The sequence below is a fragment of the Nicotiana tomentosiformis genome, chromosome 8, assembly GCF_000390325.3.
Source record: "Nicotiana tomentosiformis chromosome 8, ASM39032v3, whole genome shotgun sequence".
In the NCBI taxonomy this organism is placed as follows: Eukaryota; Viridiplantae; Streptophyta; class Magnoliopsida; order Solanales; family Solanaceae; genus Nicotiana; species Nicotiana tomentosiformis.
In genome coordinates this window covers 87,840,716-87,852,749 of record NC_090819.1, presented here as the reverse complement: position 1 = coordinate 87,852,749, position 12,034 = coordinate 87,840,716, and the positions used below count along the sequence as shown (strand labels likewise).

The 12,034-nt window shown below is 38.0% G+C and overlaps 1 protein-coding gene across 5 annotated transcripts; it reads left to right on the top strand.

The window, feature by feature from the left end:
• The first annotated feature begins 581 nt into the window (after nt 1-581).
• LOC104110817 (peptidyl-prolyl cis-trans isomerase CYP95) lies at nt 582-10,183 on the top strand. Of its 5 annotated transcripts, none has more exons than XM_033659874.2 (14): nt 582-722; nt 1,569-1,688; nt 1,794-1,848; nt 2,823-2,911; nt 3,219-3,243; nt 3,493-3,531; nt 4,607-4,724; nt 4,836-4,963; nt 5,109-5,421; nt 5,627-5,736; nt 8,250-8,457; nt 8,554-9,426; nt 9,525-9,590; nt 9,670-10,183. In XM_033659874.2, the coding sequence occupies exons 2-14, from the start codon at nt 1,614-1,616 to the stop codon at nt 9,962-9,964; spliced, it is 2,394 nt and encodes a 797-aa protein (XP_033515765.1). In that variant the 5' UTR covers nt 582-722; nt 1,569-1,613; the 3' UTR covers nt 9,965-10,183. The 5 variants fall into 5 exon arrangements, with proteins under 5 accessions (XP_033515765.1, XP_009618666.1, XP_033515768.1 ...); XM_009620371.4 differs by having other exon boundaries at nt 8,548-9,426; XM_033659877.2 differs by lacking the exons at nt 582-722; nt 1,569-1,688; nt 1,794-1,848 and adding exons at nt 3,053-3,101; nt 3,753-3,835 and having other exon boundaries at nt 2,817-2,911; nt 8,548-9,426.
• The last annotated feature ends 1,851 nt before the right edge of the window (nt 10,184-12,034 follow it).

Below are 12,034 nucleotides of genomic sequence, written 5' to 3'. Positions count from 1 at the left end.
CAATTCCAAAAGGAAATGGTTGCTGCAGTATGGGGTGCCATGATATACTACACTTGGCAAGCAAGAAACTCGAGAATTTTTAGGAAAGTAAATGTAGATAGAGAATTTATATTTGCTCAATTTAAGAAAGAGATCTTAGATAGATTGGATATATTGTGTAAGACTAAAAGAGCTAGAAAAAATCAGCTATTGATCAGAAGCTATGTAATTAGATTGTTTAGAGATCTAAAGTCTAGAGCACCCTTCCTAGAAGGTGGCAAAGGACACTAGAAGCTCTTTATGATATAAATTGTTTTGATTGTTATGGTAATATTCACATTTATTACAAAAAAAAAAAAAAATTGGTCCTAAGAATTGGAAATTCATCTAGAACAATTGTGTAGTTTTTTTTGTTTTGTTTTTGTGTGTGAATAAATCACAACAAATTTTTTAGTTTAAAAGATCAATTTAGTTGAGAGAAAAGAAGTGCCTACTTCATACATGGTGTACTTTGTTGTCTTGACAATTATGCCCCTAACAGGAATTGTCGCATCTTCCAAACTGTTTTCTTTTTTTTTCCTCTCGAAGGGCCTATAATTATAAAATCTGATATAGTAAAGAAATTAGAGAAGATAAATTTAGACGAGTGAGAGAGAAACCCTAAAGCTTCATAGCTTTATCGCCGCTCTCCTCCTTACATCTCACTCTAAGCTTCCTTCATCTTCTTGATGTCCAGTTTTCAGGTACACATCTTTCCCTTCTGCTCAATTTTGAGATAATATTGTTTTTTTTTTTTTTGTGACTGCTTTCTATCATTATTTTCTTAATTTCCTTGCTGATTATTGTAAAACTGGGGTGAGTTTGCGGTATTAGCTATTTGGTTATCGGTGTTGGTAGCTGACCCTATTAACTATGAAATTGTGTGAATATGTTTTCTCTTAAAATGCTGTATTTAGTAGTAATTGTCTTTTGTAGTTAATTGGTTGTTGTTAAGTGAAATTAGGGTATGTGAGAGACTGTAGAGTTTTTGGTAGTGAGTAGGATATCCCCGTGATTGAAATTTATGACAGGATGTGATTTCTGTTTGCAGATCCTGTATAATATAACTAACTAGCTAAAGATATTGAATGAACCTGTAGGGATATTCAGGATGCGTTTACTCAAAAGTTTTTCAAGTTTCTGAGTTTTATTGAGAACATGTTTAGTTTTTCATCAATGATGAATTGCTCAAGGTTGTTTTTTGTTTGAGACACTCTCCTTCCACTCACAAATATTAAACAACAGCAACAATAACCCAGTATAATTTCACTAGTAGGCTCTGGGGAGGGTAGTGCGTATGCAGACCTTACCCCTACCCTGGGGTAGAGAGGTTCTCGAACTCACAACCTCTTGGTTGTAAGTAGAGCAACCCACTCTTGTCCACTCACAAATATTAAAGAAAGAAAGAAAAAGCTACAGCTATCCAAGCACATTTATCTGCTACAAACGTCTTGTATCTCCTTAAGTTGTGTCTTTCATTGTCATAGTCAAAGCAGAATTGCAACCTTCTTCATATTTCACGCCTTTACTTATCTCTTTCATTGCTGAAGATATACCTGCCAGCTTGAGGTCGTGAAGCAACAAGTATCATAAACATGAGTAAGAAGAAACAACTGGTGTTCCTTGATGTTTCTATTGATGGCGATCCAGTTGAAAGAATGGTTTTTGAGGTATCAAGCTATCCAATAGCTGAATTTGTTATCCCTAAATATAAGCATTTGAACTCACAAAACGAGATACTTACAGTTAACTCCCGTGAGTTCTCTTATTTGCAGCTTTTCACAGATATTGCTCCAAAAACCGCAGAAAACTTTCGTGCACTTTGTACAGGTGACAACTACAAGAGTGCTGCTTGTGTATCATATTAAAGTCTTAAGCTTTTCAGATTGGTTTTCTAGTTTCATTCTATTGTGTGGCCTCTTGTCCTGTCTGTATTCCGCTGAATTCTTCCCATTAACATACTTCTAACCTGCATTCAGACGTTATTTGTATTTTGATTGTCTTGTGGTTCCATCACATGAAGCACATTTTATATCTATAAAGCTACTCTATGGGGCTTAGTGCTACAAATTGTTGTCCCAAATGTGGAAATTATAAATGGTAAACTTAATCAGATATAGTAGGGATTCACTTTGAGTAGTTGTTAGTTCTCTCTTTTTGAAAGATCCAAAGCCATATATTTTTGGTGCCAAACTGTAACATACCATTACATAGTGAAATCTCTCAACCTTTCTTGCTGTCTTTCAATTCTCTCTTTATTGTGCTAAAAATATATGATGCTTGCTCATGTTAAGGTAACTACCCATGAAAAGAAGGATAGGTACTGTGCTTTATCAAAAGACAAAAAAGGAGGATATATAGTGAACTTACTGGAAGGACATATGTTGTGAACTAACTGGCAACTGCACATAAAACGAAAATGTACAGTGTGTAGCAAACAATTTATGGATCAAGAACTACTCACAATGCACATTACAGGAACAGGTAGATAAGACACCCTCTAGTTCGTCACTTTCTTCCTGGAAGTTTGGCAGCTCAATCGTAATATTTTTGTCTAGGAAAATAAAGTATAGAGAAATGGTTCGGTCACCTTAACAAGTGCTATGTATTGGCTGGTTGCTGTTGGATGTTGGTTCAAGGTGCCTGGGTTATTGATTCCTTATGTTATAGATAATTTCGTGACATGACTAGTCATCTAGTGGGGAAGTGATCTTTATCTTCTTCCTTTTCTTGGATGCTTGTCCATCTCCATGTTAAGTGCTTGGTATCCTCAACTGATATAGGAAGAAATTGTTTCTCTTCAGGGGAGAAAGGAGTCAGCTCTAAGACTGGAAAACCGTTGCATTATAAAGGAACATTTTTCCATCGCATTGTCAAGGGATCTGTGGCTCAGGTATGTTTGTAGGCTCTGGAGGTGCAGGTTCTATTCACATGTAGTTTGAATGTGTTCCACTGCATAGTTCTTAGCTCTGTGGTCGAGCACGGCTAAGAAGTGGCGTTTCATTTTAGTCAGATATCCTTGTTTATGCTGTAGGATGCAGGGCTGATGGTCACGACTGCATATCTTGTGATGTAGTTTTAAGGTTGTGTTAACTGAGTTGTTTGTCCTCTGTATTGATGAGCTTCAGCATATAATAAGGCTCTCCGTTTATGCACTTTAATGGTAGTTAACTAATTGTTTTTTCCCTTATCTATTTCAGGCTGGCGACTTGCTGAGACAAGATGGTATGCCTTTGATCAACATACTGCATTAAGTTTTGTTTATAACTATTGATCAGCAATAATCCAGTGTTTGTTTGACTTATATTAATTGCTTCCTAAGTACTAGTGGGTCAGCTTATCTTTTTGGTTTTAATTTTGAGCTTTACGTGTTAGCCCAGTAAGAATCTCTTGACTCAGTCAAACATGCCAGTCCGAGACTCAGGAACAGGTTCTGGTTAAAATTCCGGAGTTAATATGCCTACTTCTTTGCAGGGAACTATGGGGAAAGTATCTATGGAGGAAAGTTTCCAGGTGAGACCTCTCTTTCATTATTCCGACCTTTATTTTGAAATTTGCCTCAACTTTTATGACCGCTTGATGATTGTCTCATGTATTGAATGCATGGCCTAATTCTTTTGGTAGACTAGGATATAATGAGTAGTAAATCCACGCAAACAACAGTGTGTATTTCTTTTAGCAAAAAATCATTTATCTTGAAAGAAAATGGGTTTCCTTTTGTATTGCCTGTGAAGGTTGGGGCTGACTTTGATCTAATTCTACGCTGCATGGGAGCTTCAATCCATTGATATTGGACATTGTTTCCTCTCAGACAATGGTAGGGGACATGAATGCTATGTTGCCTGTGCTTTTGTTGATATTGTTTTTGGTTTTCTACTTAATGATAGTTTGAGAATTGGAAATTTAATTGAAGTTTGTTTTCTTTCCTAGAGATTAAGCCTTGTTTTGATTGTTCTGTGTGGTTCATTTGTTCAGAAAAATCCCAGGGAACTCTATTATAACTATACTGCAGAACTGAGGTAATTGGTTATCGGTTCAGAACAGTACTCAACTGTGTGGTAGAATTTCTGATTAGTTATCATTACCTAGAAACCTGTCATGAGAGCCAAAATGTGGATTGGCAAAGCTGCAATTTGCTGGGTAATAATACTTGTGTTATCTGTATATTGACATCATATGTTCGCTATATATTGACACCCAAACTATTCTCTCGATCTAGGTAATTGTCTTGGAAAATATCTTTGGGGAAGGTTCATTAATGAATCCCTTTTATCATTTTACGCAAAACCAGAATTTTACAAGCAATTGTAGTATAGGTTATGTTACTTCTGGAAATACTGGCTAGTGAGAGAGCATACGTTGCAAATTACAATTATCTTGTTGGTCTCAGTTTGTAATTCATGGTATAGTGCACTTTCTTCATATGCAATTAGTTGCCTGTCAATTGTAGCATCACCTTTTGGAGGTGCAATATTTGCAATGTCCTGTAGATTTATTACTTTGATGTGATATCCTGAACTAATAAATTACATTTTTGAGAGAAAACAAGACAGGATTTATAACAAGTGTAATCTTTTGAATATTTCAGATGAGGTGCCGAAGCTAAAACATGATGCCCAAGGTCTACTATCTATGGCAATTGCTGATCGTGATGCACGTGGTTCTATATTTTCTATCACCTTTCAGGCTGACCATCATCTTGACAGGTTTGTTATAATTGTAGTTACAAGTATACTGCCGCTTGTGGATGCTGGTTGATATTTTCTGCTCTGCTGGAAGCTTGCTTTTATGAACTGCTTCATTAACTTTCTTAACAGGAAATGCATTGTCTTTGGGATACTTATTGATGGCCTTGAAGTTCTTAAGAAGATTGAGAGTGTGGGAAATGAAGAGGGAAAACCTAATGTAACTGTGAAGATAATCAACTGCGGCGAGTTACCTGATTGTGAGACTTCTGAAGTTTCATTTCTCTTGGCAGCTTGCTTTAAAACATTTCTTTACTGTCATATTGTTTCCCTTCTAGTTTTTGTTAATTGAGTATGCTGTTTGTGTTGTGAGGCTTTATTTGATTTTACTTCTTCTTGGTGCAGATAAGAGAAAATTAAACAAATTGAAAAATGGGAAGCACAAAAAATCCTCCAAAGAAAGAAGAAAAAAGAGAAGGAGATACTACACATCGGAATCAGAGAGCTCTACAGATAGTGATACTGAGTCTTCTGAGTCTGATAGTGATTCTGACTTGGATGTATCTTCTGAATCAGAAATTAGCTCATCCAGTGATGATAGGCGGAGGAAGAGGAAGAGATCTAAAAGAGACAGGCATAGACGTGCTAAAAGAAAGGAGAAGCGACGTGAGAAAAGGCGCAAAAGGCGTGATAAGAAATCAAAACGCAGATCAAAAAGGTTGCTTTTCTGTGTTCTATCTTGTGTCCCATATGTTGTTAAGTTGTAGAATTTTAGATGCCATATGTTCAATAATGGGTGGTAACAGTTGTAATATTTTCATAATTTCCTAAGTTAATGATAACTTGCCATCTCTTAAGTACGTGAGTGAATTTAGGAGGCTGAAGTTCTTTTTCTTCTTTTCTTTCCAATATTCTTTTTCCAGGGCATCAGATAGTCTTTCAGAAAATGAGAATGGACATGATAGTAGTTCTGAAGATGATGGTGTAAAACGAGGTTCTGAAGGGAAGCACAAAAGTATGGAAAAGAAAACTGGTATTTCCTGAACCTTATAATTGCAGGTCTCTACGCCTTCTGTTACACAGACGTGCTCCTTGATCATCTCTGGTATCAGGAGTCAATTGTGTAGTCATATATGTGTCTCAGCATTTACTTTTTTGTATGCATGGAAAACTCTCGTAACTTGGGAGGCATAAAAGACGAGCACCTGAATTTTGCATGCTTTTGAACTCCATAAGATGGTTCCGTCCAGTATAATTGCTGCAATAGGCCATAAAATAGTGGCGAGAGTTGTTAATTAACTGTAAAATAATCTTGTGTATAGTTACGCAATAAGAACAACAATTTGTTACTGATGTTAAGGTTTATCTGTATTATATTGCACATGTGGAATGGGAAGTCTAATATCTATTCAAAGGCAAGCAAGTATAAGGTTACTTCAAATAATAAGCTTAACTGCATGATCCCCCCAGAGCCACTGTATTTTCGAAGTCTTATTCTGTTAAAAATTATTTCAATCTTTTCGTAGTCAGCGTTCTGTGTTAGGTGTGTGCGGTTGCACCCTTGGAGTTTTTTTCACATCAGCCGAGGTTCCAAGCCTATTAGTGAACAATTCTCATTCAGGATGGAGCAGTTAAGGTGTGTTTGGAAACCACTGTGTTGTTACTAGGCTATGTGATTACTAGGGTAGTAATTGCACAACCTAGTAATTATACAATATAGTAATTGCAAAGACTTGTTTGTTTGCATTAATGTAATTATAGTGTAATTCCCAGTGTCATGTTTGGTTGTACAAGTTATAATTACATGTTTAGATATTTTTATTTTAAAATAAAAGTTAATAATAAAAAATTTAAATGAACTTTTTTTAGATGAAGTAAATAAACTTTTATGTGACAAATATGTGTATATAAGAAATATTACATATCATTTATTACTACGTATTTAGAATGAATTATTTTCTTAAAGGTATATTAAATAATTATAAATTGGTAACCTTTAAATTAATTATAAATTGGTAATAATATCATGAAGAATAATCGGTATCTTCCAATTCATGTGAATACAATATGAAATTCATGATTAGTACTTTTTAAAGAGCAAAAATATGTATAGGAGTTTCCAAAGTATTTTTCTATAACAAATATCTATATTAATGAACAAAAAACAAAGCTAGTAAAACATGGAATTATTTTAAGTAAGTGCTCCTCATATATATATATATATTTTGATAACCGTGGTGTCCGGGCCAACTTGCGCTCGACTAATTCCACGGGGTACCTGCCACCTCCCACCAGCAACAGGTACCAGGTAACTCTATCCACTAAGGCTTGGATAGATGGGAAGAAAACACCTTGTATTTGCCTCCGCTGGGATTTGAACCTGAGACCTCATGGTTCTCACCCACTTCATTGACCACTAGGCCACACCCTTGGGTGCAGTGCTCCTCATATATTTGAAATGAAATGGTGTGTAAAAAGAATAATATACTTGAAAAAGAAAAATAGAAGAGAATTGAAAGTTACCTTGTAATTACGACATGTAATTACCAGCAATTCTCACCTCTCCCTTGATAACTGGAAGGTGTAATTGTCCATTCTGACCAAGTAATTAGTTGGCCGGACCACATGCCAAAACAATGTAATTATACCCAATTACAGCCAAATCTAATTACAAGTTGGCCTTCCAAATAGGCTCTCGATAGTTTAAGTGATTGACATTGTTGTTTAGTGTTCTTTTATACACACCAATTATCCCAGAAACTTCACCTGTAATTTCTATTACTGAACTTTGTGATTTTTCATGATAATTAGATATTTTCTTGGGCTCTCCATTTCCCTTTCTTTTTCTCTGTGTATTTCCTTTTCTTCACTTGTTGCTGTCAACTCTTGATCCCTTCTATTTTATAATTTTTTCTAAAATTTCTGGAGTTTTATAACATTGCTTCTGGTTTTCTATAAGTTCTTTTCCGTGATGGTACTTCTGATTCTTCATCTCCATCAAAAAGCTATTGTTGTACACACTTTCTAGTTAAAAGTATTGGATATAGTCTCCTACTCACTCCTTTTCCCTGTTCTACTATTTCAAGATCCTTTTCATCGGGGAGAATTAAGTGTCTGATTGGATATTGGAGAACGAACTAGGGTTTGTGGTTGCCGTTGTTAAGGAAGAAAGTAGAATCATGGTCAGTACGGGTATCAGTGTAATTTGGTGTCCCAAAGGCCACTTGCTGTTTATGCATAATTTCTACTTACTCTGTTTAAATGCATAGGCAGATTTATTTCTAAAAATTTGAGTGAATCCCCATGAAATCCTGTATGGGTTATGAAACATAAGTAGATTCTGCTTCTAACTTTGTTGAACTGTCTACCCTTGTTTCATATGTGTACTATTATGGATTGACTACTGAATTCTACAGATTTATTTTTGCGTTTACAGTATGCAAGTGACATTTAATCTAACTGGTCATAATGCAATCTTCTTGCTTCTTTGAAAAATCTGTATGATGTAACTTGCTTGTGGGTAACTGGTTTATGGACATTTTGCAGAAGGCAATCGTTCTCCTTCACTTGAGGAGGGAGAAGCAGTTTCTCTTCATGACAAGAAAGAGGCAACTGACATTTTTGAAGGAGAGGAGGCAGACTTGCCCAAGGAAAATGGAGAGCGTCAAAGCAATCATACCAAAGTAGAAGATAGATCTGATAAATATGTTGATAGGCAGCCTGATGTAGTGGATGATCACCCTGGCAAATCTAGGTTCATTCTACATTTCTCATTGCACCTCAGTTATTGTTTATGCTTATGGATTCTTCCAGATCCAGAATTTTATTAGAAGTCATTGAGCAGGAGCAGAAGCATAAGTCCCAAAAGGACAATGAGTAGGAGTATGAGCATTAGTCCTCGGAGGAGTCTGAGCAGAAGTCGAAGTGTTAGCCCAAAACACAGTGTGAGCAGGAGTCCAAGTGTTAGATCCAGACGCAGTGCAAGCAGAAGTCCAAGTCGCAGTGGAAGTCCTCGTCGCGTCTCGCATAGGAGCATCAGCGTGGTTAAAAGTGGTAGCAGTAGTCCAGCACGAAGCATTAGTAGAAGCCCAGTGAGAGTCAAGAGGGGAGCAAGTGTCAGTGTGAGTCCTCCAGTGAGAGCTCATTCACGACGAAGGAGCAGCAGGAGTCCCTCAGCGTCTCCCAGAAGGCGACTTAGCCCGAGTCCACCCAGAACCTCATCGAGGAAATCATGGAAATCAAAAAGTCGAAGCCCAGTTGGATCTTATAGGAGGAGTCCAAGCAGAAGCCCTGTTAGGCCTTCTCGAAGGAGCCCAAGCAGAAGTCCTGTTAGGTCTTCGCGGAGGAGTATAAGCAGAAGTTCGGGCAGGGTTCCTTCTAGGGTTAGGCCTTCAGGAAGGAGCCCAAGCAGAAGCCCTGTTAGGTCTTCTCGACGGAGTGCAAGCAGAAGTTCGGGTAGGGTTCCTTCTAGGCGAAGCCCAAGCCGAAGTCCAGGTAGGGTTCCTAGCAGAAACAATAGACGCAGCTATTCAAGAAGTCCTGTAAGTGCAGGTCGTAGGGTAAGATCCCCAGCAAGGAGCTCTTCAAGAAGCGCTTCAGTGGATGGATCTCCCAAGCGCATCAGGAGGGGAAGGGGCTTTAGTGAGCGTTACTCTTATGTTCGTAGATACAGGAGTCGATCTCCTGATCGGTCCCCTGTTAGGCCATACCGTTATGGTGACAGGTGAGCAGCACAAGCCTATCTAACTCTTACAGGAATTGAAATAGAAACTTTTTCTCATTAATATACGAATCCACCTAACTGTTTGGCTTTTTTGAAAGATATTCGAGATACAGAAGGTCACCTAGACGTTACAGGAGTCCACCTAGAGGAAGAACGCCACCCAGGTCTGGGATTTCTGCTATCTGCTATTATTGTTAGACTTATCTTTGTCAGAGATGCTAACCTAGAACTCCCTAAATGCAGATACAGAGGCAGAAGAAGCCGAAGCCTATCTCGTAGTCCTGTGCGTCACCGTGCTCGTCGTTATAGCCGAAGTCCCGTGAATAGTCGTTCTCCTGTGGACAGATATCGCAGGTCGCCATCTGCTGATCGGCGTAAATCACCTTCTCGGAGCAGAAGCCGATCAGAGTCGAGGTCATCTCGGGATTCTCAGTCACCAAAGCAAGGCAGCAAAGATAAGTCAAGATCATCTTCGGCGAGTCCCCCTGGGAAGGCAGGTCTGGTTTCCTATGGAGATGGATCTCCTGATTCAGGATAGGGAGTAGAACCATGTGTAGTTGCTAGGTATCAAGTACTTTGGACATAGTTGGTTTTTCACCATTCTACGACTATGGTTATACTCATATGGATAGACTGCCCCTCTGTATTGGGGTCTGGACAGCATGTTGGATATTTATTACTTGAGTGTTCCGGTGTGTGCTTCTGATTTATGGTTGAATAATTTGTTATGCACGTCTATTATAATTGGTTTCACTGGTAGATGTAGCTAGTGTTTAGGCTGTTTGCGTGCAAGGAAAAGGATGATCATGCGAGTATCTTCGATTCCTTCCACAGAGGAATTTTTGGATGTGAGCTATTTATGATCTGTTAGTGAATGAATATTTTGGACAAGTCATTTGGTGATGTTTGCTAGCCTCGACAACTTTTGTGATTTAATTTGCAGCTGCAGAACATCTTTACTCGGGTCTCACTGATCTTTTTCATATTTGGATGGATCTGCAATCTTCCTACTATTCTTTCCGTGCACTTCAAATAGTTCTCGTCTTTGCTGTTTATTTTGTTGGAATCATAATACTTGGAGGATTGCGAATGCCATTCATGGGATTGTAGGCTACACTACGTGTTAGGGGAAGCTCAAAGAATTTTGGCAACACCGCCTTAAATCTGCATGTTTTTGTTTGATATATTGCAAGAAGCGATTGATTCATTGGTTGTGGCTACTCTAGTCAAAATATAAACCTAGTAAGTGGATGATCGATTGTTGTCAAGTTGTCTCTTGTTTGTCCCTGGATTCAGCAGCAGTTTAATAAGTTGCCTACATCGAAAATCTCGAAATCACAATTTATTTCTAAGGGCAAATACAATAGACACTTGAAGTATGCCTAAAATGCATCTATTGAACACCTCAGTGACACTCAATTCCCAAAACTAGAGCGCACGCAGTTTACACAATTGTGTGGCCAAAACAACGAATGAAAGGCCAACACGTGTCTTTTCCAACATTATCTATTGTTTTCTCTTCATTTTTCAAACAGAGCCTTTCTTCCAGCTTTCACCGGCAAGAATTCTCGCGCTGCAACTCTTTCATCTTCAAGAAAAATAATACATCAACACATACAAGTTCATACCATGCTGCTTGTCTTCAATTGTCCTTCAACACCCGCCTCCTCTTTTCCCCTCACCCAACTCCACATTTTCTAATTCTCACTCCACAACACACATTTCGCCCTTTATGAGCTGTTGATCCAATAGTTTTAATTTCTGAAACAGAGTGAAATTTCGTTCAAAATAAGAGCACTTTTAAAAATTGAGTGAGAAAGAAATGGAGATTTCAGATATGGTCGTGGGAATTAGCGATATTTGTTTTCTTGATGGAGGTACTCGCAGCAATGAAGGCTTATAGTTTGTGACTGGTCGTAGTTGTAAAGGAGGATTTGAAAAATATGTTTGTTTGGAGTAAAAGAAATTATGATTTGTACATGTTCGCGCGCCTATAAAGAGGTGAGAAGCAGATTTTTGCCATGTCAGCAAACTGTGTTTAATAGATACATTTAGGCATATTTCAAGTGTCTGATAGGTCACACCTCTTGTTAAGGTGTCTAAATGAAAAATTGTGTTAAGTTCGAGGGGTTGTCTATGTATTAACTTCCCATAGGATTTTAACCCACCTGTCTTGAAGATATCCATTCGGTGAATTTGATACTTCTAAGGTTTTCTTCCCGCTAGTCTTCACAATTACTCCACTTTCCTAATTATCTGAGATACCCGAAATTATATGATTATCTCATCGTATCTAAATGAGTGAGACATCAAAGTTTGACACATACATCCTTTTCTAGCCGGAGATAGAGGAAAATTGAAAGATATGAACTTTCAATCAAGCGACGCAACCTCTACGTATTGCCCATTCACCATCCTTGGTGAGTCCGATTTTCTGAAGTTAGATTGAATATTGAGAAAGCCGGCCATGCGAGATCCGAAAGTGGAGAACGCATAGCATTCTATGGATACATAAGACCAAACGTAGCGCTCTCTTGGCAGAGTTTTAGGTGGCAAGAGACAGACGAATTCTCTCTATTATTGCCTCTTATTCTTAAGGGAGTGATCG

Excerpts from the sequence above, each read along its gene's own strand:
- LOC104110817 (XM_009620371.4), top strand. The coding sequence starts at position 1,614 with ATGAGTAAGAAGAAACAACTGGTGTTCCTTGATGTTTCTATTGATGGC. Across the intron at positions 3,244-3,492 it reads CGACTTGCTGAGACAAGATG|GGAACTATGGGGAAAGTATC; the intron begins GTATGCCTTTGA and ends ACTTCTTTGCAG. Across the intron at positions 3,532-4,606 it reads CTATGGAGGAAAGTTTCCAG|ATGAGGTGCCGAAGCTAAAA; the intron begins GTGAGACCTCTC and ends TGAATATTTCAG.